This window comes from Cervus elaphus, chromosome 8 (assembly GCF_910594005.1).
Source record: "Cervus elaphus chromosome 8, mCerEla1.1, whole genome shotgun sequence".
Taxonomy (NCBI): Eukaryota; Metazoa; Chordata; class Mammalia; order Artiodactyla; family Cervidae; genus Cervus; species Cervus elaphus.
The window spans coordinates 16,362,311-16,387,556 of record NC_057822.1 but is presented as its reverse complement, the minus strand read 5'-3'; the positions used below and the strand labels follow the sequence as shown (position 1 = coordinate 16,387,556).

At 51.3% G+C, this 25,246-nt stretch overlaps 1 protein-coding gene and 1 long non-coding RNA gene across 3 annotated transcripts in view; one reads left to right on the top strand and one right to left on the bottom strand.

Moving 5' to 3' along the window:
* Positions 1 to 14,833, top strand: part of ARMC9 (armadillo repeat containing 9) — a 171,376-nt gene extending 156,543 nt beyond the window's left edge. For both annotated transcript variants that reach the window (XM_043909702.1, XM_043909703.1), the window contains exons 23-25: positions 2,292 to 2,421; positions 12,023 to 12,195; positions 13,668 to 14,833. In XM_043909702.1, coding sequence (XP_043765637.1) covers positions 2,292 to 2,421; positions 12,023 to 12,195; positions 13,668 to 13,690 — 326 coding nt within the window. In that variant the 3' untranslated portion in view covers positions 13,691 to 14,833. The remainder of the gene's footprint in view (positions 1 to 2,291; positions 2,422 to 12,022; positions 12,196 to 13,667) is intronic.
* A 389-nt stretch (positions 14,834 to 15,222) lies between these two features.
* Positions 15,223 to 17,895, bottom strand: LOC122698557. The gene is made up of 4 exons (XR_006342368.1): positions 17,665 to 17,895; positions 17,390 to 17,478; positions 16,271 to 16,452; positions 15,223 to 15,563 (listed from the first exon to the last, which is right to left on the bottom strand). It is a non-coding gene; the product is annotated as an uncharacterized LOC122698557 (long non-coding RNA).
* Positions 17,896 to 25,246: the final 7,351 nt, after the last annotated feature.

The window sequence follows — 25,246 nt, the reverse complement described above, 5'->3', positions numbered from 1 at the left end:
GAAATCCTAATTCCAGTCCCAGTTCTGGGTGGAGACTGTCCAGTGAGTGAGTGAGTGAAAGTCACTTAGTCATGTCTGACTCTTTGCGACACCATGGACTATACAGTCCATGGAATTCTCCAGGCCAGAATACTGGAGTGGGTAGCCTTTCCCTTCTACAGGGGATCTTCCCAACCCAGGGATCGAACCGGGGTCTCCTGCATTGCGTGCAGATTCTTTACCAACCAAGCTATCAGAGAAGCCCAGAGACTGCCCAGTGTGGACTGTAAATAAAGCCACCCATGGATTCCGTACCAGAAACAGAGTCCTTGTTTGGGTCAAAAGAGAGTTATCTGGAAGTCAAAGCTGTGCCCCCTTGCCATAGGTTTGAGGCAACCTGCAGGGAGGATTCTTTTTATTTTTAAACCAAAGTATAATTTTCAGTGGACATGGGTTTGGGTGGACTCGGGAGTTGGTGATGGACAGAGAGGCCTGGTGTGCTGCGGTTCATGGGGTCACAAAGAGTCGGACATGACTAAGCAACTGAATTAATTAATTAATTAATATTTGATTTAAAATGTTATGTTAATTTCTACTCTTGCAGCAAAGTGATTCAGTTACACATGTATATACATTCTTTTTTCCTATTCTTTTCCATTATGGTTTCTCACAGGATATTGAATATAGTTCCCTATGCTGTGTAGTAGGACCATGTTTATCCATCCTGTGTATAATAGTTTACATCTGCTAATCCCAAGCTCCCAGTTCACCCCTCCCCGATCCCTCTCCCCCTTGTCAACTACAAGTCTGTAGTCTATGTCTAGGAGCCTGTTTCTGTTTCATAGAATAGTTCATTTGTGTCATATTTTAGATTCCACATGTCAAGTGGTATCATATGGTATTTGTTTTTCTCTTTCTGACTTACTTCACACTGTATGATAGTCTCTAGGTCCATCCACATCTCTGCAAATGGTCCAATTTCGTCCCTTTTTGTGGCTGAGTAGTATCTCATTGTATACGTGTACCACATCTTTATCCATTCATCTGTTGGTAGACATTTATGTTGTTTCTGTGTCTTGGCTATTGCAAATAATGTTGCTATGAACATAGCGATGAATGTATCTTTTTGAATTATAGTTTTGTCTGGATATATGCCCGGGAGTGGGATTGCTGGATCATATGGCAACTCTATCTTTAGTTTTTTGAGGAACCTCCATACTGTTTTCTATCGTGGTTGTACCAATTTGCATTCCCACCAACAGTGTAGGAGGGTTCCCTTTTCTCCACACTCTCTCCAGCATCTGTCATGTGTAGACTTTTTGATGATGGCCATTCTGACCAGTGTGAGGTGATACCACACTGTAGTTTTGATTTGCATTTCTCTAATAATTGGTGATGTTGAACTTTTCGTGTACCTGTTGACCATCTGAATGTCTTCTTTAGAGAAACGTTTGTTTAGGTAGGGAAGATTATTTAAGATAAAGCTGAGGCCATTGCAAAGCTGCTAGAGAGATTCTTTTTTTTTTTTTTTTTAATGAGCTGAAAGGAGCTTGGGTTAAGGGGGTAGTGAATTCACTGTCACAGTGTTGCTCTGACAGTGACATGGACCCCTTTGAGCTGGAGAAGGAGGGGTGCATGTCATTTAAAGTACAGAACAGGCCTGTCCCCAGACCCTTGGGATGGACCCTCAGCAGTGTCATCAAGGACTTCTCCCATCATTCCCTATGATCTGGGGGTGGCCCAGGCAGCCTGGTCCTTGCTGGGCGGTATTAGGGAGGTTCCTGCCCTTGTGGGAGGGCAGGGATTCAGGCCTGAAGGATCCGGGACGGCTCAGAGAGCCCCACCTCTGGGCTTGCCAGATTTGGCAAATGAAAACACAGGACACCCAGCTGAAGTTGAATTTCAAACAGACATGAATAGTTTTTCAGTTTGCCTCTGGGCCACTGTGCATCGGTGCCAAGCAGGGGGCCCAGGAGACAATTCCAGGTTTTGTTGGCTTATCCCGAGAGGTGGGGACAGGGGTGGGGACGGGGCAGGCCACAGGGCTGAGGGTCCAATCTTCCCTGCGTGCGTGTGTTCCAGCCAGAGCGTGCCCACTGCACCCTCAGGTTACAAGTACCCGAAGTGGTCGTCTGGAAAGGTCCCAACCTGCACAAGTAAACAAGTCCCCATCCATAGGCGCCGGGGAGCCATGAGGGACTGGCCCCAGGCTGTGTGCTTTTGTTGGCTCCAGGGCCCAGCCCAGTAAAGAGCATCTTCAAAGAGCTTCCAGAGCAGAGGTCAGCTGAGCTCTCTCTCCTGACTCCCCCCAGCCGCCACTGATGCCAAGCCGGGAGAGTGGTCGCCAGCAGGACGTCAGGGAGAGCCTCGCCTACCCTCAGCAGGGGCCCCAAGCCAGCCTCGAGGGGGGCCCCAGGCCCTGGAAAGTGGAGACACCACCAGGTAGGCGTGGAGCAGTGTCCCGGGAGGGCTCCTCTGAGGCCAACCTCTGATGATGGAGGCAAAGGAGCCTTCCGCTGGGGCCCCAAGTGCAATTCTGAGACCCTCAGGGGAGTATGGGCAGCTCGCCTGACAACCTCAGAGCCCAAGGGGAGGGACCTGCCCTCCTGAGAATCACTAGTCGTCAGGCCAGAAGGAGAGAAAAACTTACAAACACACCCAAGGGGCTCATTTTAAGAACTGCTGGAAAAAAAAAAAGAACTGCTGGTTGAACACATTTGGGAGGGCGAGTGATGAGAAGTAATTTGAGGTCAGTGGCCTCTCTTAGCAGTTCGCTTTTGGAGAGGGGGCTGTGGAGGGGAGAAAGGTGAGGAAGAGGTCAGTAAAAGCGTTTAGCTCAGATGGCAGCTTCCTAAAACAGAAACTGGACCCCCAGGAAGAAAAAAAAAAAGTTTTCTGTTCCTCTGTGTCAAATGAGCACACTCACTCAATGGGTGAGGAGGGATTCTTTAGAATTTCGAAAGAATTTTTTTTCTTAATGATCTCACAGGCCCCTTCTTTCAGATCTGAGGGAACCTGCTTGGGGGAGGGTCCTGGCCCTGGACTCAGACCCAACCTGTCTCCTGACCGCCGCCCACCACTTCCTCTGGCCCGGCTCCACAGCGCCCTGCAGGCTGAGAGTTTCAAGACAGAGGAACCTCGCTCCTGCACTAAAACACAGCTCTAGAGAGTCATGCTGAGCATCATGACGACACCCTTGGAGTCTCTGATTAGAGCAATTTTGCCATGGTGACGGGTCAGGCCTTCCGTGCCCTACTTTCCCCATAGAACAGGGAGGGACGTCCGTTACTGTGTCTGCAGTGAGCAGGCCCCCACCTCCGCTGTGGTCACAGCTGACTTGCAACTCCTTCAGCAGCGGGGCCCTGTGGAGCTGGGTGAGGCTGTGGGAGGCCTGCATTCTAGGCCCCTCGAGGCCTGAAACCACCCACCCCCTGCAGATGTGGCCCCCATCACAGTGCAGGGGAGTCCGAGAAACCAGCCCACTGGTCCTCCCCGTGGGGAACTTCCTGCCTTCCTGCAGTCTCCCACTGACGGAAACCCCACAGAAACAGGGATTCCTGCCAAGTTCTAGAAGCTGATGGACACCTTGGAAGGATCAGGACCCCCGAGGACAGGCAGAAGGCCCGGCAGGGCTGCACCCCCTGGCAAGAAAGTCAGGGAGAGGAGGGGGCGGGGAAGTTGCCAAAGCCCACCCCTCTGGGGGCAGGCAGCGACCTTGCACCTTCCTTTCCTGCTTCCGGAGCAGAAGGGTGGCAGGGCCGTGTAGGAATGAGCCGCAAGGACCTTGGGACCTGAACCGGGGAGGGCAGTCCTGGATGTCTCTACCGGGCAGAGAGTGTCAAAGATGGTGAGCCAGAGTTCCGCTGTGTGGTCATGTGCTCCATGACTGTCTCCGCTGTCCTCAACAACAGGGGCCCACTGTCCTCAAAAACAGGGGCCGTGGGTAGGGTGTTTGTCCCCCATGTACCTGGCGCAGAGTAGGAGCTCGAAATATGCATTAGATGAATCCCTAGGAGAAAAGAGAGCGTGGCTCTCTGGCTTGACAGCTCCACTCTCTCAGGCTGTAAAGGAGGGCAGCCCCTGGCCCCAGAAGATGAGTTGGCTGGGTTGGGCCCTTGCTTGTGGGGAGAAGGAAGGCCCTGAAGCCCTGGGTGTGGGTCGTTGGTAGACAAAATGATAGCCCGCATTGCTTAGCCCTGACTTTGAGGTGGCATAAAGATAATTGCAGCTCCAGTGGCTTCCAGCAACTGGTCTTGCTGTGAAATTGGCTTTCTGGAAGCCAGGAGTGAAAAGGTTCAGACTCCACCAGCCCACGGCCTCCCCACGGCCCACGGCTTCCTTTTCCTTTTTCTCTCCGCCTCTTACCGTCCTTCGCTTTGAATAGCTGTTAACCAAACTACGAAAATGCTTTTTCAAAGAAAACAAGCATTTATCCCGAGGAGAACCAAGGCACTTTCCCAGGGAAATCTGTCAGTCCCGACCTGGAAGGGCTGACCCGCCCCCCCACCTTGGAATGTACAGGGTTGGTTTCCAGCCATCACCTCCGGGAAGGTGAGGGGCCGGGCTGCCCAGACATCGCCTTGCCCACCCACTGGCCACCTGCCATCTGCTGGGGCCCTGCTCTGCACGGCATTGGCATGTCATCCACGTGGAGATGCCGAGGAGCCCAGCCAGACCAGGAGGGCATTTGTCTGGACATTCCCTCCGTGTGGCTGAGGGCGGGCGAGGGAGTGGGCTCCTCTGGTCAGAGCTCTCACTGCCCCACAGACGTCCACCAGTGCTAGCCTGAGATGGGAAGCACACTGTCAAAATTCCTGTCCAGCCACAAGTATTGTGGCTTTTAAAAAATAAGGAAGAACGAGATTTTATGTATGTCTATGGTTGTTGTTAAGTGTTGTGTCCGACTCTTTGTGACCCCATGGTCTGGGGTAACCCTCCAGGTTCCTCTGTCCATGGCATTTTCCAGGCAAGAATACTGAAGCGGGTTGCCATTTCCTTCTCCAGGGGATTTTCCCAACCCGGGGATCAAACTCGAATCTTCTGCATTGCAGGAAGATTCTTGACCACTTAGCCACCAGGGAAGCCCTCACATATATGTCCTATATATGCTTTCCCCTCCTCACATTTGTTCCCAAAGAATATATGACAGCATTGAGCTAAAAGAAACTACAGGCTAAGAACCAGGAGGTCAGGGAAATTGGAGTAGCCTGACCATTTATACAGACATGTGTGCACCCTCACCAAACATCCATGTGTGAAATTTGCCTTCGTCCGGCATGCTCTCTCCCCAGCCGCCACATTCTCCCCAGCCCCCCTTCTCCTCCCTGGACTTTGTTGCAGTCCAGATGAAATTCCACAGCAATGACCAAGTTAGAAACTAGTTAGGAACTTTGATGAGCAGAGTCCACTTAGGCAAGCCCTGAGAGCTTTGATTCGTATCTTAATGCAGACGGTATCTCCCTCCGAAGAAATGAAGGGACACGGGGATGTTCTGCCTTGGGAATCTCAGCTCTGGGATTATGACTCAGCAGCATTCCAAACACAAGTAAAGATTAAATATCTCCAGAAACTTTTTATTGTGACTCCCTTGCAACACAATGTTCCTATTGACGAGCAGAGATCATAGAAGCTGGCCAGGCTTCTCTGATACGTAACCGCCTACCTTGCGGGGGCACTTCCCAATTTACCAATATATCGATAGACCTTCACCCTTTTCTAGGACCCAGCACCATGTGTTCTTACAGCCGAACACATATTCCTGAGTCAGAGGCGACAGCCATCCATGTGCACTTCCCACGTGCTCTTTCTGCTCTGCCCTAATCTGGCTGCATCCCTGGCCAGACCATCGCCATTTCCTGGCTCTGGCTTCTGGCTGCCTAGACTAATAAGCTCACACCATTCAGGGGCTTGAGAGGGCTGGGGGGCCACTCAGGGGCCAAGCTGACCCTTCCGACAGCCATCCCTCCCTGCCTCCTGCAGCGTCCTCTCCAGGGGGCCCCGAACTCACCACCCCCCAGAGTTCAGCGACAGTGGCCAGCACCCTCAGTCAACACAGCCACCTCCTGCAGCCGCCCAGGTGGGGACCCTATGGAGGGGAGAGGTCTGCCAAGTTGAAGGGGTGGTTCCCTGGTGTCTGCCAAGGGCCACTTTCCCCAGTGCCAGAGGGAGGCACCAGTCAGAGGGAGGCTCTGTCTGAGATGTTCTTTCATAGCGACAACACGACCCTGGTCAAACAAAGGTCATGTCCCAGGGCCAAGAGGAGGCCCGCTCTTAGGTGTATTAGTCAGGATTCTCCAGAGAAACAGAGCCAACAGGAAGTGTGTGTGGAGAGAGATTTAATTAAGGAATTGACTCACGTGGCTGCAGAGACAAGTCCAGAAGCCAAGAGCGAGTGGATGGGGCACACTCACTTTCTGGAGGGCAAGCTGCTTTACTTAGCGTCCCCCCCATGGAATGTCTGCCTTGTCCAGAGACACCTGCACAGAAATATGCAGACAGTGTTTGGTCAGATACCTGGGTGCCACGGCCCCACGACACTGCCACATAAAATTAACCGGCATGTAGGCTTTTCAATCTCCATGTGGCTGTCCAAAAGGATGGGGCCCTCTCCTGGGTGCCCTGGGTGGGGAGGTTAGTAGATCCCCAGCTCTACCACCCTGACTGTTCTCTCCCTTCACTTCTTTTTTTCATTTCTTTATGTATTTATTCAGTCGTGCTTTGTCCTAGTTGCAGCACGTGGGATCTTTCATTGCAGTGTACGGGCTTCTCTCTAGTCGTGGCCCACGGGCTTAGCTGCCCTGAAACATGTGGAATCTTCCTGGACCAGGGATCGAACCCATGTTCCCTGCATTGGCAGGCAGATTCTTAACCACTGGAACCCCAGGAAAATCCCTTCCCTACACTTCTTGCCAACTCACCTCAGCTATCCCTGAGACGCTGCAACTTGACCTTGCTGCCCATTGGCTCTAAGGCCCCACAGGGTGAAGTGGGCCAAGCCATCCTGAACCTGCACAGCTAACTCCAAATCTGGCCCCCTTGTGTGAGAGGACATCCCCAGGTAACCCACGACTGACTCTCTGCCGTTACCACTGCCAGGAACAGCCCCAGGGCTCACCTCGGGAGTGTCTACCAGGGTCTCTCAATTGTTCCTTCTTAAAGTGTAATGGATCATCAAAAAAGCAAGAGAATTCCAGAAAAACATGTATTTCTGCTTTATTGACTATGCCAAAGCCTTTAACTGTGTGGATCACAATAAACTGTGGAAAATTCTGAAAGAGATGGGAATACCAGACCACCTGACCTGCCTCTTGAGAAACCTGTATGCAGGTCAGGAAGCAACAGTTAGAACTGGACATGGAGCGACAGATTGGTTCCAAATAGGAAAAGGAGTATGTCAAGGCTGTATATTGTCATCCTGCTTATTTAATTTATATGCAGAGTACATCATGAAAAACACTGGGCTGGAAGAAGCACAAGCTGGAATCAAGATTGCCGGGAGAAATATCAATAACCTCAGATATACAGATGACACCACCCTTATGGCAGAAAGTGAAGAACTAAAGAACCTCTTGATGAAAGTAAAAGAGGAGAGTGAAAAAGTTGGCTTAAAGCTCAATATTCAGAAAACTAAGATCATGGCATCTGGTCCCATCACTTCATGGCAAATAGATGGGGAAACAGTGAAAACAGTGGCTGACTTTATTTTTCTGGGCTCCAAAATCACTGCAGATGATGATCGCAGCCATGAAATTAAAAGACACTTACTCCTTGGAAGGAAAGCTATGACCAACCTAGACAGCATATTAAAAAGCAGAGACATTACTTTGTCAACAAAGATCCGTCTAGTCAAGGCTATGGTTTTTCCAGTGGTCATGTATGGATGTGAGAGTTGAACTATAAAGAAGGCTGAGCACCGAAGAATTGATGCTTTTGGACTGTGGTGTTGGAGAAGACTCTTGAGAGTCCCTTGGACTGCAAGGAGGTCCAACCAGTCCATCCTAAAGGAGATCAGTCCTGGGTGTTCATTGGTAGGACTGATGTTAAAGCTGAAACTCTAATACTTTGTCCACCTGATGTGAAGAGCTGACTTATTTGAAAATGACCCTGATTCTAGGAAAGATTGAGGGCAGGAGGAGAAGGGGACGACAGAGGATGAGATGGTTGGATGGCATCACTGACTCAATGGACATGGGTTTGGGTGAACTCCGGGAGTTGGTGATGGACAGGGAGGCCTGGCATGCTGCGGTTCATGGGGTCAAAAAGAGTCAGACACGACTGAGCGACTGAACTGAACTGAACTGAAAGTGTAATGGGGCTGCATTTTAAAACAATCAAGATTTTTGTTATGTGTATTTTACCACCATAACAATGATAACAAATTTCAACATTAGGGAGTTCCCTGGAGGTCTAGTGGTCAGGATTCTGGGCTTTCACTGCTGTAGTCTGGTTTCAGTTCCTGGACAGAGAACTGAGGTCCTGTAAGACATGCGGCACAGCCAAAAAAACAAGGAAAAAAGAATATATATCTCAAAATTAGAAAAGCTTCATTGTATGTGTCAGAAAAGTGTCAGCAATGCATGCCTGTTTTCACACACTTGCAGTCAGATTTACATGCTGCTCTGTATCGCTCACTTCGGCTTCCCTTGTGGTTCAGCTGGTAAAGAATCCACCTACAATTCAGGAGACCTGGGTTCAATCCCTGGTTTGGGAAGATCCCCTGGAGAAGGGAAAGGCGACCCACTCCAGTATTCTGGCCTGGAGAACCATGGTCACAAAGAGTCGGACACAACTGAGCCACTTTCACTTTCACTTTCACTTTCTGTATCGCTCCAAGGATTTCCAAGGTGGCTGCGTGGTAAAGAATCCTCCTGCCAATGGCGGAGACGTGGGTTAGATCCCTGGGTCGGAAAGATCCCCTGGAGGAAAAAACAGCAACCTATTCCAGGATTCTTGCCTGGTGTATCCCGTGGACAGGGGAACCTGGCGGACTACTGGGAGCCATGTGTCCATGGGGTCACAGAGTCAGACAGGACTTAGCAACTGAGCACGCTGTATTGCTCTGGAAATTTTGGATGTGTGTTTGTGTGTGTTTCCTTTGTTTTTAATTTATTTTTAATTGCAGGATAATTGCTCTACATTGGTATGTTAGTCTCTGCTGTACAACAGTGTGAATCAGCTCTAAGTATGCATATGTTCCCTCCCTCTTGAACCTCCCTCCCACCACCCATCTCACCCCTCTAGGTTGTCACAGAGCACCAAGTTGAGCTCCCTATATTATACAGCAGCTTTATTCCTCTGTTCTGAGCCTCACTCCATTCACTCTCACGTGCCTGAGTAGCCCCTACAGTTATTTATGAAGATTGCATACTCTTTCATCTGATCAATATACCCTAACTTTTTACATTTCTTTCATTCACTGATAATGCATGTGGGTGTGTGCTCAGGGTCGGGAAGATTGCCTGGAGGAAGAATGGTAACCCTCTCCAGTATTCTTGACTGGAGAACCCCATGGACAGAGGAGCCTGGCGGGCTACAGTCCATGGGGTTGCAAAGAGTCGGACACGACTGAAGCAGTTTAGCACATGTGTGCTCAGAACTGTGCTGGACAGTGGATATCATAGGTGAACTAGACCAAATTGCTGCTCTGAGGCAGTTTACCTGGAAGGACAGTGTTATACATGACATGAAAATTAATTTGCTTTTTAAAGAAAAAAAATCAAAGTTAAAAAATTGCAAGAGGGCTAAATCTCTATCCTTTCAACCAGGTATGAAAGATTTCTTGTCTAGAGTACAGGCAGTTTTTTACACCAGTCTTTTTCTAAATTTGAATTTGGAGACTTTTCAAATATTTAAGTTTTATTTTTCTGATTATTAAAGTAACAGATTCTCAATGTAAAAAAAAAAAAAAAAGGTGGGGAGGCATAATGAAATGAATCAAAAAATTATGCAGTTGCCTCCCGAGTCTCACTCCCCAGAGCCATCACCCCTGTTCACGGGTCGCTTTACCACAGCTGGCCCCAGGGACATCACCTCACTGAACCTTCAGAGCTGTCCTACAGAAGCCATGTCACAGATGGGGAAACTGAGGCTCCCGAGATGTCAGCAGATTGCTCACTCTCCCTCACCCGCTAGAAAGCAACAGAGCAAGACTGAGAATCCAGGCCATTCCAGGGCCCCCACCCTCCTCCCTGCCACCAGATCCTTCACTTCCCACAGCCCTCAGCTTCAGCCCCCAGCACGGTGTACACACACACACATACACACACACACACACACACACACACACACACACTGCCCACTGGGTGCCCTGCAGCCGGTCAGCATCTCTGTCCTGGGGATGCGGTGGGAAGACCCCCCCTTACTAGCCAAGCTCACAATGTCTGCTCCGCACTCACGGCGTGCAGCCTGCAGACTGAGACACCCACCTACTTAAAGGAGGACAGGCTGGGAGCCCCTGCTGCCTGCCGGGAGCTGAGCTGGCACTTACATCAGCTCAGTCAGTGGTGACCACAGCCCTGGGTGACAGCCCCTGGGACTCCAGTCTTCAGAGTTAGGTGTCAGAAAAATGGACACATAGATAGCAAAGGCCCCAGAAGTCGAGCAAACTCTGGGAGATGGTGGAAGACAGAGGAGTCTGGCGTGCTACTGTCCATGGGGTCACAGAGTCTGACATGACTGAGCGACGGAACAACAATAGCAACAGAAGTCGAGATGGGAATAAAAGTTGAGCTTGTTTATACCTCGGTGACAGCCAGGGAGCAAAGAGCTGGGTGGGGGAATCACGTCCCCAGTCCCAGCTGCGGTGGCTGCGGGCACTTGTAGGAAGGAGGGAACAGGCTCTAGGACGTGGCCTCTTGTCTCTATGAAGCCGGCCCACTGGGCTGGGGTCCTGAGAGCATCTGGAGAATGGCTGACTATAAGATCCCACCAGGTTCACTGCCTGCTTGTTATGTATGTAAACTTGGGAAACTTGACCAACTTGGAGCCTCAGTTTTGACATCTGAAAAATAAGGTAGTAATGCCTGCTTCGCAGGATTGTTTGGGGGCTCAATGTCATCTTCTCATTGCAGCCTTCCCTGGTCACCCCATCTAAAGTCAGCTTCCAATTGCTGCTGTGATAAACTTCCAATTGCACAAATTTAGTCACTAAATAAGCATGGATTTATTATTTTCCAGTTCTGTAGATTAGAAGTCCCACATGAGTCTTCATGGTCTGGAATCAAGGTGTCCACAGGACAGGTTACACCCTGGAGGTCTGGGGAAGAATCTCTTTCCTATCCCTTCTGGCTTTGAGAAGCCTCCTGCCCTCCTGGGCTTGTGGCCCCTTCCTGCGTGCGTATACAAAGTCGCTTCAGTCGTGTCTGACTCTTTGTGACCCTATGGACTGCAGCCCACCAGGCTCCTCTGTCTAATGGGACTCTCCAGGCAAGAATAAAGGAGTGGGTTGCCATGACAACCTCGAGGGGATCTTCCCGCACCAGGGACCAAACCAGCATCTTTTACGTCTCCTGTATTGACAGACGGGTTCTTTACCACCAGCACCACCTAAAAAAGCCTCATGGCCCCTTCCTCCATCCTCAAAGCCAGTGGCATTGCATCTGTACCTTTTTTTCCACAGCCACACCTATTTCTCTTTCTTCCTCTGCCTCTCTCCCACTCTTAAGGATGCTTGTGATTACAGATAGCCCAGTAATCTAGGAAAACCTCACACCTGCAGCCTTGATTTCCTGTTGTCATGTAGGGTTCCAGGGACTGGGATATGGAACTAACTGGAGCCAGACACACCTTTCCTGGCCATTCGATCTGACACTGTAATACTCTCTCAGGTTCCCTATTCTGCTCCCTTGCTTCATCTCCTCTCTCATCATCTCCCTCCTCCCCCAAAGTGTGAGCTCCACATGCAGGGATTTATGCCACCAGGTGCCCTCTCTACCCCACCCCACCCCCTGGTGCCCAGGATGGTGCCCGCCTGGCATCTCTTAGAGCCAGAGGGGGAGTCCTTCCTTCTTCCTCCTGTGACTTTAGGTTGGATGTTTTGTTCCAGGGGATTCACATCAAGCTTCATCTGCAAGCCCCGGGGCCCCCGCACCCTGGAGATCCTGGACATGAACCCACCCAAGGTCAAGGCGTCGGCTCTGGGCCCTCAGTTCTCCTCGTGTGGCCCCCAGCAGACCAGCCGTCCCAGTTCCACGACGACTTCCACAAGGAGCCTGCAGAGTAAGTCAACCTGCATGGGAGGGCACTGGGCTTCCCCATCTGACTCGTGCTCCTTCCATGGCCACCAGACCAAGAGGAAAGGCCCACCTCTCCTCCCCACCTCTCCTCCCCACAAGACCAGGGACCTGGCTGCCCATTTACTTTGCCCCAGGGACCGGTTCTTCACTCATCTTTCTGGTTAAGAAATTGCCCTTGGCCTCCAAGGGTCATGGGCTTCCCTGGTGGCTCAGCTGGTAAAGAATCCGCCTACAATGCAGGAGACCTGGGTTCGATCCCTGGGTTGGGAAGATCCCCTGGAGAAGGGAACGGCTACCCACTCCAGTATTCTGGCCTGGAGAATTCCATGGACAGTATAGTGTATGGGATCACAAAGAGTCGGACACAACTGAGCAACTTTCACACTTCAGCGGCTCATACACAAGCTGGCGGAGTGAGACCCTTCCAAACAGTCACTCGGGGATAAGATCCCCCTGCCCGGGGGCTTACAGGTCAGCCCTGAAACCAGAATCGACCTTCTGGTGGGAAACAGAGGCAGGTACTTCCTCGCAGGCTGGGTGGAGAGGCCCCCCGAGGGACTGAGGATGGGGTGGGCCCTAGGGAACCCGCTCTGTCCCTGGGACCATCCTCCCACTCTTTTGCTCCTGATGAAAACCACTTCTCTGTCACCTCCCAGTCAACCAGTTGACCACACGCACACCCCTTTCACTCCCCAACCCAAGCCTGGAACTTTCTAATAGGGCTTTACTAAAAATAAGGGAAAGCAAAAGAGAAACCAAACAAAAGGACGTCAAGCGGCAGAAAATCAGTCACACTCAGGATGTGTGAGTCCTGTGACCTGGCCGCCCCCTCCTTCCTGACAGGACCCTCGGCGCTCTGGCCAACCGGGGAGCATTGGGCTGGGACCGTGGTTCATGGGCCAAGTCTGGGCAGCCCGTGGGGGGTGGGCAGGCCTCCGCCTGCTCTCAGCACCTCTCTGCTGGGAAACTCAGAGCGGAACCCCAGCCCCATCTCCCCACCACAGTGCTTCTGCACACGGGCCCAGAGGAAACGCCAGCAAGTACAGGGAGAGAGCGGCCAGAAGCGAGGCAGGCCAGCTTCCCCGGGGCCCTGCCCGGCCACCAGGCTGGACGCCCCCTCTGAGGTAACCGCAGTAGCAGCGCCCAGGGCTGCCCGGCTGGCTGGCCGCACAGGGTGGGGAGCAGCTGATACCCACCCCCTCGGCCTCCACAAACACAGGAGATGCTGGCAGCGAGGCTCACCGAGTCCCCACACCGAGCTTCCTGTCAGGAAAATGCATGGCCACCCCAGTGAGTCAGGCCCTCCCGGCCACAGAGCAGGTGACCCGGGAGGAAGGTGCTCTGCGTTTGGTTTGCACAGGGCCCGTTGAAAGGAGGGCTTGTGTGGGGACAGAGAGGGCATCTGTGCCCAAGCCCACCCTGGCGCTGGCAGCTTGCCTGACTTTTCTTCTCCAGGCAGCCCATCTTCCAGGAAGTGAGGATGGGTTCTTCCCTGAGGTCACCATCCCTTTGCCCAGTGACGAGCCCGCTTCCTGCTCTCGGCCAGCCGGCAGCTGCAGATGACAGATGTGACGAGACAGTTATCGTCACGCCACCAGGTGACTCGAGGAGCTGAGGAGGACAGCCCTCCAGGAGTCCAGGAGCAGGCTCACCGTAGCCCCTTCCCGAGGGTCCTGCCACTGCCCTTCCTGCCCACCCTCCCCGCCGGCACCCAGCTTGGGGGTGGGGGCAGTGGGGGACAGCAGAGCCAAAGCCAGGAGCTCGTCCATCTCAGGGAGCCAGGGCCAGACAGCTCAGCCAGAGGCAGGCCCTCGACCTTGGAGGAAACCAGTCCTCCTCACCCAGACCAAGTATGAGGAAACAGAAAGGGGTTAGATCCTTCTCAAATCGGCTGCCTGAGCCGCAGATTTTGGATTTTCTTCCTCTTAAAACCTGGTAAGAGTATGGGGTGTTCCCCTCTGTGGCTGGAATACGGCTGTTCCAAAGCAGCCCTGTGCTTCTTCCTACGTGTTCTAAGGGCTCAGAGCATTGACCAGTTTAAAGCCATTTCCCGCCCTCCGTCCGTTAAGACCACAAGCAGAAACTGTGCCCCCGGCAGGGTGACTGGTCCCCGCTGGGGGAGGCCCGTTGCTCCCTCCTTGCCAAGGGTGACATCAGGGCCACATCCTAGTGTTGGGGCCCATGTGAGGAAAGCAGGAGAGACTCCATCTTGAAGCCTGTCATCCATCTTAAATACAGGATGTGAACTGGGCCTGAACCCAAGCCCAGGAGTGAGGAAATGGTCACTAGTGAAAACCAGGTCTCCTGGAGACTTCCCTCCTTACAGATGGCAAACAGAGATTGTAGTTGAAGTCAGGCTGCCCCTGTTAGATTAACCATGGAGACATCCCCTCTTGATGTATAATCATTGTCCCCCCACCCTCCCTCCTTTAACCTTAATTGTTTGTTTTCCTAGCACCTACTTGTTGTAAAACTCAATCACATGCAACAGAGAGGTTGCTAACACGTAACCAGTCATGTAGTGGGGGGTATAAAACTGGGCCTCTCAGAAGCATCAGGGTCCTTGTTGGGAACCGATTCACCCTTGGACCTGCTGGCGTAATAAACTGTACTCCACTGTCTTAAGTGTCCTCCAAGGTGTGTTTTGCGACTCCGGATTCCACAACACTGGGACAGAGAAAGAACCTTCACCTGCAGAGTCAGCACTGTTACCCAAGCCTGTAGCAGGGTCTGACCTTGCCTAAAACAGAAATACTGAAATAAAATGATCAGTATTGAGATGGCACTTGTGTATGTGTCTCTGTATGAGTTTGTGTGTGTGTGTGTGTGTGTGTGTGTGTGTGTGTGTGCACGCATGCTGTTCCCCAGCCAGTCCATCTGCCCTGGCCAGGCCTATTGGGAATCATCTTGGTGGTCCCACTGGACATAAATAAAGGACAATGTTGTGTTTTTCAATATCCTCCCGACTCCTGAGGAGAGCAGGCAGAAGAGGTAAACAGAACACTGGAGCAGGCAAGAGGCCAGGTTAGCCCTGTGATGACCATAGACACATCATGAGCCGGACCCTGGGTTAATTTCATAAGTTCTTGGCAGTGGTGCCAGGGTGGGCACATTAGAACTCTGTGGTTACATGACTAGCCCATCTTGATCCTCTGGAAATATGTGAGCCCCTCTCTGTTCCGGTTGGAAGAAAGCTGTACAGAACACTGCCCTCCAGCCCCTCCGAACTCCTGGCTTGATCTCTGGAGGGATAAAGAGAAAACGCGAATTCTTCTCTCGGTGTTGTGGATAATGGACCAGCAGGAGAAGCGGAGACTGGGTCCCTGAAATGGAAGCACTCCTGGAGAAACCCTGAAAAGGCAGAGAGTGTTTGCAGATGAACATCAGAGGAGCATCATGGGAAAATCTCTCCCTTTCTCCCAGCAAATCCACTCCCTTCAGATTCCTCACATGCCGCCAACTGACACAGCCTGGCCCTGCCTTGGTGAGAGAGCAGCCCCATCTCCAGATTCCAGAGGGAGTGGGTGACTCATCCGTTACTGCCCACGGTCTCCCTGAAGTCAGGGAGACTTCTGTTTCTCCCTCAGGCCCCCGGATGAGCTCAAGTCTGATTTGGAGATGTTTGGCCACTTAGAGTAAAAAAAAAATGTGGACAGACTGCACTGAGGTCACCAGATGTGGTCTGGATGGTTCTCCAGGGAGTAAATATGGCCTCGGGGAGAGCCCTCTTGCAGACACACACTTCTGCATCCCAGGGCTGATGGTGCAAAGAGACTTTAGAAAATACCAACTAGCATAAATATTTCAGCTATGTGTAGGCTTAATGGGGAGCTGGATACAACCACAGTCTAAGGCGGGAGAGGGGCAGGAATCAAATACACAAATAAACCGAAACGTTTTCACAGGTCATCTGGAGACCGAATCCTACAGCTCCTAGGCTTTGCCCATGACACCTACCCAAGGAGGCCACAGAGAGGAGTCTGTGGGACTTTGAAGAAATGGGGACCTTTAGGGAGAGCCCTTCTGCCGCTGGAAGCTGACCCCAGCTCTCTGGTTACCTGGCCCTCTGCTTTCTCCTGAGTAGGACTTGATCTTCATTCACAAAAGGATGTAAATGTCCGGCAACAGCCTAAATGATGACCCTTGGTGGGAGTGTAATAATCAGGTAGAGATTTGAGATCCAGTTAGATAAAAGGGCTCACTCAGTATGTTGGAAAGGACTTGGCCCAAATCAAAGGAGCTTAAAAAAAAAAAAAAAAAGCACAAATAAATAAGATTAACACAAAAAATCCATGACAAAGTCTCAAACTTTTAATACGAACAGGATCTGAGCCTGTGTTTTTGTGACCCTACCCTGCTTGCAGAACCAAGCTTTATTTACAAAAATAGGCAGCCAGCCCATGAGCCATAGTTTGCTGAACTGCATGAAAATGTTATTGAGTTTCAGGGCACCCCTTCCATTTTGTGTGCAAGGTGAAGCCGCACTGGCCTCACCTGGGATCTGGAGGTGGCGTATCCTCCAGGGCTTCCCAGGGTGCTCATGGCATAGCCTTGTGGCCGAGGCACTGGGCCTGCCTGTCTGACCATTTTCAGCTCTCCAGAGACTAGTTGTCCTAAGGAGCAATGCAGCTCACTTTGCACGAAAAAGCTACCCCCAAAACTTAATGGCTTAAAACAACCAATTTATGGGACTTCCCCGGGCTTCCCAGGTGGCACGAATGGTAAAGACCCCACCTGCCAATGCAGGAGACATAAGAGACGCAGGTTCAATTCCTGGGTAGGGAAGATCCCCTGGAGGAGGGCATGGCAACCCACTCCAGTATTCATCTCTGGAGAATCCCATGGACAGAGGAGCCTGGTGGGCTAAGGTCCATAATGTTGCAAATTGTCGGACATGACTAAAGCGACGCACTGGTGGTGCGGTGGCTAAGACTCCGAGCTCTCAATGCTCAGGTTCAACCCTTGGTCAAGGAACTAGATCCCACATGTGGCAGCTAAAGATCCCGCATGCCACAATGAAGATCTAAGACCTGGCACAGCCGAATAAATATTTTAAAAATTTGTGAGTGTCACAGTTATGTGGATCAGTGATGGGGCTGGGCCCAGATGGACAGCTCTCTCAGGCTCAGCTGGACCTAGGTGCACATCTGTGATCAGAGGGCAGTCGAGGGCCTCACTCAGGTCTGGCAGTTGGCTGTGGGCTGGATCCTGGGTTCACCCTCCGGCAAATTAGCTCAGGCTCCTTCACCTGGTGCTCTCAGGACATCTGCAATGAGAGAGATCAAGCCCGCATGCTGTTCAGGTTTCTACCTGCATCACATTTGCTGCTCTCCTATTGGCCAATGCAGGTCTCACAGCCAAGGCCTAGTCTCTGCAGAGGGACTAAAAGGAAACAAAGACAAACCCGACAGGACTGCAACAATCTGCCACAGAGAGGGTGTTCAGAACTTACGCATCTCAGAATCGAGTCTTCCCAGGTGAATCTTCCACCAAGGGCGTAACCTCTCCATTTTAATTCAGTTCAGCATATCCTGGGGGGCTGTTCTGCGTTGCATTGTGGAAGGTTGTGACTATGTTAAATTAACATCAGTTAGCTTGAACCCTCGGAGAAGGCAATGGCACCCCACTCCAGTACTCTTGCCTGGAAAATCCCATGGACGGAGGAGCCTAATAGGCTGCAGTCCATGGGGTCGCTAAGAGTCGGACTCGACTGAGCGACTTCACTTTCACTTTTCACTTTCATGAATTGGAGAAGGAAATGGCAATCCACTCCAGTGTTCTTGCCTGGAGAATCCCAGGGACAGGGGAGCCTGGTGGGCTGCTGTCTATGGGGTCGCACAGAGTCGGACACGACTGAAGTGACTTAGCAGCAGCAGCAGCAGCTTGAACCCTGGTGAAGGAAAAGTGCAATGGAGACAGTCCGGGGGAGGCGCACGGCTCTCTTGGGCATGGAGGGTCCCAGGAGGCGGGGAGACTGTGTCACAAGGCCCTTGGGGAAGTCCTATTGGGAACTTACTCTTAGCTCCAAGCTGCAGGCTGCACTGGGTCTTCCACTGGTGAGGGGGCTGGGATCAGTTCAAGGCCCTGCGGCCTCCCTTACCCACACAGAGCAGATGCCGCCAGAACATCCTATAGAAGCTCGGTTAAACTTGAAGCAGGAGACAAAGTTCCACTGGCCGGCGAGTTGCCATCCATCTTCTAGGAAGAATCCCTGGACTCTGCGGATAGCCAGGGTTCAGGGCAGGCAACAGTGCCAGATTGAAGCCATGGGCAGATTTCCAGGAGGTTGTGGAATTTAGAGAAAGGTCTAGAGAGACCTACCCAAGTCGTAAATTAAGGTGTCAGTTGAAGCCTGGGAGTGGATAGAATCTCAGAGGAGAGGACTGGAGAAATAAGAAACCTAGGGCAGAACCAGGGGTGAGAGAAGGAAGAGGGCCTGGTGCAGGAGACAGTCTCTGGGGAGGAGGCAGGCTGGAAACCCGTGCTCTAGAACCGGGGGAGGAAAGCAGTGCATGGAGGGTGGTCACCATGGTCAGAGCCGGAGGAGGGTGGGGCTGCCTGAGGACACATTCCAGAGAGCAGTCCTGGGCCAGAGGTCAGCCTGGCCCAGGAAGAACTGAGGTGACCAGTTGGATGCTAGAGGCATTGAGGTCGGGGGGGCTTGGCTGGAGAAGGACAAGGTGATGGCATGACCATCATCTCAGAGGGCAGCTGGAGCCAAGGCCACCAAGCAGTGGACTCAAGTTGCTGGGAGCAGGGTGTCCACCAGGCCCTGAGCCAGGTCCACCTGGATGGGAGACAGTGGTATTCTGGAGCCAGCTTGTACCTGCTCACTACATTTCAGGAGTTCCTGAACTGGAACTACTTTTCAGGAGTTCCATGAGCTGGTGTTGAAGACAGCCATTTCCAAAGCTCAATTTTTACAAACTTAAAATTAGTGGTTTCCCTGGCAGTCCAGTGTTCAAGACTTCGCCTTCCAATGCAGGCGGTACAGGCTTGATCCCTATGCCTCAAAGGCAAAAAACAAAACAGAAGCACTATTGTAACAAAGTCAATAAAGACTTTAAAAATGGTCCACATCAAAAAAATCCTTTTAAAAAATTAAATCAGTCAGTTCAGTTCAGTCACTCAGTCATGTCCGACTGTTTGCAACCCCATGGACTGGAGCACACCAGTCTTCCCTCTCCAGCACCATCTCCCAGAGCTTACTCAAACTCATATCCATTGAGTCGGTGATGCCATCCAACCATCTCATCCCTGTCATCCCCTTCTCCTCCTGCCTTCAATCTTTCGCAGCATCAGGGGATTTTCCAATGAGTCAGTTCTTTGCATCAGGTGGCCAAATGGAGCTTCAGCTTCAGCATCAGTCCTGCCAATGAATATTCAGGACTGATCTCCTTTAGGATGGACTGGTTTGATCTCCTTGAAGTCCAAGGAATTCTCAAGAGTCTTCTCCAATACCACAGTTCAAAAGCATCAATTCTTTGGCGCTCAGCTTTCTTTATGGTCTCTTACATCCATACATGACTACTGGAAAAAGCATAGCTTTGACTAGATGGGCTTTTGTAGGCAAAGTAATGTCTATGCTTTTTAATATGTTGTCTAGGTTGGTCATAACTTTTCTTCCAAGGAGCAAATGTCTTTTAATTTCATGGCTGCGGTCACCACCTGCAGTGATCTTGGAGCCCAAGAAAATAAAGTCTGTCACTGTTTCTGTTGTTTCCCCATCTATTTGCCATGAAGTGATAGGACTGGATGCCATGATCTTCGTTTTTTGAATGTTGAGTTTTAAGCCAGTTTTTTCACTCTCCTCTTTCACTTTCATCAAGGGGTTCTTCAGTTCCTCTGCTTTCTGCCATAAGGATGGTGTTATCTGCATATCTGAGGTTAATGATATTTCTCCCAGCAATCTGGATTCCAGCTTGTGCTGGAGTCAAATCCCTTATTATTATACAGTAGAAGTGACAAATAGATTCAAGGGATTAGATCTGATAGACAGAGTGTCTGAAGAACTCAGGACAGAGATTCCTGGCGTTTTACAGGAGGCAGTGATCAAGACCATCCCCAAGAAAAAGAAATGCAAAAAGGCAGAATGGTTGTCTGAGGAGGCCTTACAAATACCTGTGAAATGAAGATAAGCTAAAGGCAAAGGAGAAAAGGAAAGATTGAACCATCTGAATGCAGAGTTCCAAAGAATAGCAAGGAAAGATAAGAAAGCCTGCCTCAGTGATCAGTGAAAAGAAACAGAGGAAAGCGTTAGAATGGGAAAGACTAGTGATCTCTTCAAGAAAATTAGAGATACCAAGGGAACATTTCATGCAAAGATGGGCACAATAAAGAACAGAAAGGGTATGAACCTAACAGAAGCAGAAGATATTAAGAAGAGGTGGCAAGAATACACAGAAGAACTATACAAAAAAGATCTTAATGACACAGATAACCACAATGGTGGGATCACTCACCTAGAGCCAGACATCCTGGAATGTGAAGTCAAGTGGGCTTTAGGAACCATCACTACGAACAAAGCTAGTGGAGGTAATGGAATTCCAGTTGAGCTATTTCAAATCCTAAAAGGTGATGCTGTGAAAGTGCTGCACTCAATATGCCAGCAAATTTGGAAAACTCAGCAGTGTCCACAATTTCTTTCCCAAAGAAAGGCAATGCCAAAGGATGTTCAAACTACTGCACAATTGCACTCATCTCACACGCTAGCAAAGTAATGCTCAAAATTCTCCAAGCCAGGCTTCAACAGTGTGTGAGCCGAGAACTCCCAGGTGGTCAAGCTGGATTTAGAAAAGGCAGAGGAACCAGAGATCAAATTGCCAACATCCGTTGGATCATACAAAAAGCAAGAGAGTTCCAGAAAAACATCTACTTCTGCTTTATTGACTACGCCAAAGCCTTTGACTGTGTGGATCACAACAAACTGTGGAAAATTCTTAAAGAGATGGGAATACCAGACCATCTGAACTGCCTCCTGAGAAATCTGTATGCAGGTCAAGAAGCAAGTTAGAACTGGACATGGAAAAACAGATTGGTTCCAAATTGGTAAAGAAGTATGTCAAGGCTGTATATTGTCATCCTGCTTATTTAACTTGTATGCAGAGTACATCATGGGAAATGCCGGGCTGGATGAAGCACAAGCTGGAATCAAGATTGCTGGGAGAAAAAAACTAAATAATTTCTATTAAAAATAAAAGTAATAAATGCTCAAAACTCATCCCTTCCTAATTTTACCATTTGCCATTGTATGCCTCCTGGAGGGTACTTACACCGTGTTGTATTAACATCTGTATGGGGGGAGATAGGGCTTCCCTCACAGCTCAGATGGTAAAGGATCTGCCTGCAATGCAGAAGACCAGGGTTCAGTCGTGGGCTGGGAAGATCCCCTGGAGAAGGAAATGGCCACCCACTCCAGTATCCTTGCCTGGAAAATTCCATGGACAGTGGAGCCTGGCGGGCTATAGTCCATGGGGTCACAAAAGAGTTGGACGTGACTGAGTGGCTGACACTTTCACTTTCACTTCACAAACCAGGGCACCCCGCGCTCCCCACCCCCAGTGTAGCCTGAAGCAGAGGATGGGTGGATCAGGGACAAGGTGGAAGGAGCAGGGCAGTGTGTGTCCCCTGGCATGGTACACCTTAAAGGTGGCAAGTGAAGGGGACAGGTGACGGTTACATCACTTCACGACCAGGCCTTCGCCCTGCCAGAGCCTTCTATCTGAGTCATGCGCTAACTGAGGGTGATGTCTGGTGACCCCGGGTGTCCTTGGACACCTCCCTCTTGGCACACTGCTGCTGCTTGCCCTTCAGCAATCTCCGTGCCACCTAGAAACACACCCACCGTGTGTGCTCAAGGGTGTGACACTGCTCCTGCCCACCCATCATCGTGGCGGGTCACCCTCCCAAGGAGCCAAGAGGGCTTCCATAGCTACACTCCTAGGACTTTGTGATCTGGTTCTTCAACGCCCAGGTAGGGACACTGACAGGGTCAAGAGCAGACAAGTGTGGATGCCCTGCTCACACCAGCAGCACTCAGGCCAGGCTTGATCTCAGGCAACAGCATCTTCAAGAGAGAAGCCAGGCAGAGGGTCTCAGTGACTTGTAAGTCCAGAGAGGCAGTCTGGGTGTCCTGGAGACTGGTTGCACTGGGAGAAGGCAGGCATAGAGCCTGGTTAAGTTGTCTGAGCCAAAGACAAGAAGAGCAGAAGCAAAAGTGGCCAGGACATGAGCTAGGGAGACACAAGCCCCGGGATAAAGGCCAGTTTTCCAGGGCCCCACCTGGGAAGCAGCATGACTAGGGGCTTGGAGCCTCCTGGGAGCCCCCAGCCCCAAGGTTTGAGAATCGATTTATAGCCTCGTGTGAGCCTCCCAGTTGGACCGTCTTCCGGGGGGACCCAGTTTCTGAGCCCAAAGTCCCACAGACAAGACCCCTGGGCAGAGGGGCCCAGAGGCTGGGAGAGTGTTGATCGTGGGCTCCCGGGTACGGAGTCGGTGACCAGGACTTGCCCTCCACTGAGGGTATGGAAAAGACCCTGATGCTGGGAAAGATTGAAGGTGGGAGGAGAAGGGGATGACAGAGGATGAGATGGTTGGATGGCATCACCGACTCGATGGACATGAGTTTGAGTAAACTCCAGGAGTTGGTGATGGAGAGGGAGGCCTGGAGTGCTGCAGTCCGTGGGGTCGCAGAGTCGGACACAACTGAGCGACTGAACTGAACTGAACTGGAGGGCGTGGAGTGGAGGGAGGAGGGAAAAGTGGAAAAACACAAAAGTCAGGCAAAAGGAAGGATTTCTGAGATTTTGGGGACCCTGAGGGGAAACTCATGGGAATAGGGAGGGAAGTGGGAACCTGGCTCTCACTGGACCACCTTGGAACACCAAGGAGAACAAGTCCTCCATCATCAGAAAGGGATCCAGGCCAGGCCAGGCCAGCCCCTCCCCTGAGCAACCTGGGCGCCCACATCTTGGCAACTGGACCGTTGTCCCGGTGGCTACAAAGAAAGGGGAAGAATGGAGGGAGTTGCACATCCATTACAATGACTTCAAGGAGGATTTAGCACTAAGAAGGGTGCAGGGGGGCAGCCAGCAAGGGAGAGCCTTGACCCACAGGCTGCAGAGGCACCACCAAAGCCGGGGGGTAGGGCAGTGTCACCCAACATCCAAATAGGCTGTTGTGACACTCAGCCGTAACATCTGAGGGCCATCCCACCTGTGCCTGGGATTCCTTGATGATCAGAAATTGGATTACTACCATGATAGCTCAGCTGGTGAAGAATCCACCTGCAATGCAGGAGACCCCAGTGCAATTCCTGGGTCAGGAAGATCCACTGGAAGAGGGATAGACTACCCACTCCAGTATACTTGGGCTTCCCTGGTGGCTCAGATGGTAAAGAATCTGCCTGCAATGCAGGAGACCTGAGTTCAAGTCCCTAGGTCGGGAAGATCCCCTGGAGGAAGGCATGGCAACCCACTCCGCCTGGCCGGCTACAGTCTATAGGGTCACAGAGGGTCAGACAGGACTGAGCAACTAAGCGCAGCACAGCACGTGGGATGCCTGAGCAGACTTCCCTCCAAGTAGAGGGGCATCTCCTTCCCTACTGGCAACCACATGGTCCAAAGGGAAATCCCACTCTCCGCCTTGCCCCTGCCCTCTGAAGTCATGCAGGGCAGGAGGTGGGCTGGAGCCTCAGGGGTCAGGCCCCAGGGCCCCTCTCCCTCTGGACAGCAAACCTGAAGTGCTGACTGCCCAGGCTGAGTCCCCTTCTGCAGGAGAAGAGAAGGAGATGCCAATGAGGAGGAGACAGAGGCATGATCCCTGGGCAGAGTCTGCTTGCAGATGTCTCCAGCAACACCTTGACCTTTTCTGCTTACCTGGGCCAATAAGTTACCAACAAATCCCTGCCTTGTTGATGTTTGGTTAATGATTCTTCAGGTTGGGTGTCCCTTTCATGCGTGCATTTGCATGCTCAGTCGCTCAGCCGTATTCCAGTCTTTCACGACCCCATGGACTGTAGTCCGCCAGGCTCCTCGTCCATGGGATTTTCCAGGCAAGAATACTGGAGCAGGTTGACATTTCCTTCTCCAGGAGGGTGTCACTTACTAGCAACCAAAACAGTGACCCTGACCCCACCCACTTAGATGTGGGTTGCTGTCGGGCTCTGCTGGCCACATCACTCCCAATCTTCCTTCCAAACCCACCTTCTTTTAGCAGCTGGAGAAAAGCGTCTCTAACTCAACTTGTAAATTTTTTCTTGTGCAACCACCCTCCCTCCACCCACCCACCCACCTACCCACACACCCACACACGTATGTGCTCCCCGCCCGGCCCTCAGGAAGTATGGTCTGATGTTGTGGCTCTGCCGCTCGGCCTCAGGTCCCTTCAAGGAAATGTCACCTGGTTGGGACCCTGGTGATTCTTCAGCAACAAACACTGCCTTATGAAGTTCCAAACCACTCGCCCTTGAATTTTTGAGAGAACAACTTTCCACCTGTGTGGTTTTTGCAAAATGGTGAGGGTAGCTCAGGCAGTAAGTAATTTGCCTGCAATTTAGGAGACCCATGTTTGATCCCTGGGTTGGAAAGATCCCCTGGAAAAGGGAATGGCTACCCACTCTAGTATTCTTGCCTGAAATCCCATGGACAGAGGAGACTGGTGGGCTATACAGTCCATGGGGTCACAAAGAGTTGGACACGACTGAGCGAGTTGGACACGACTGAGCATCTAGCACACCCTCTGTGACAAACACAAGACTAGGAGGGGGCAAGAGCGGGACCCATGAGGCCAGGCATGAAAGTGAAAGTCATTCAGTCGGGTCCGAATCTGTGATCCCATGGACTGTGTCCGTGGAATTCTCCAGGCCAGAGTGGGTAGCCTTTCCCTTCTCCAGGGGATCTTCCCAACCCAGGGATTGAACCCAGGTCTTCCACATTGCAGGTGGATTCTTTACCAGCTGAGCCACAAAGGAAACCATGGGGAATCAACAAAAGGAGTTAAGGTGGGACCAGGGGGCCACTGCAGGCCGACCTCAA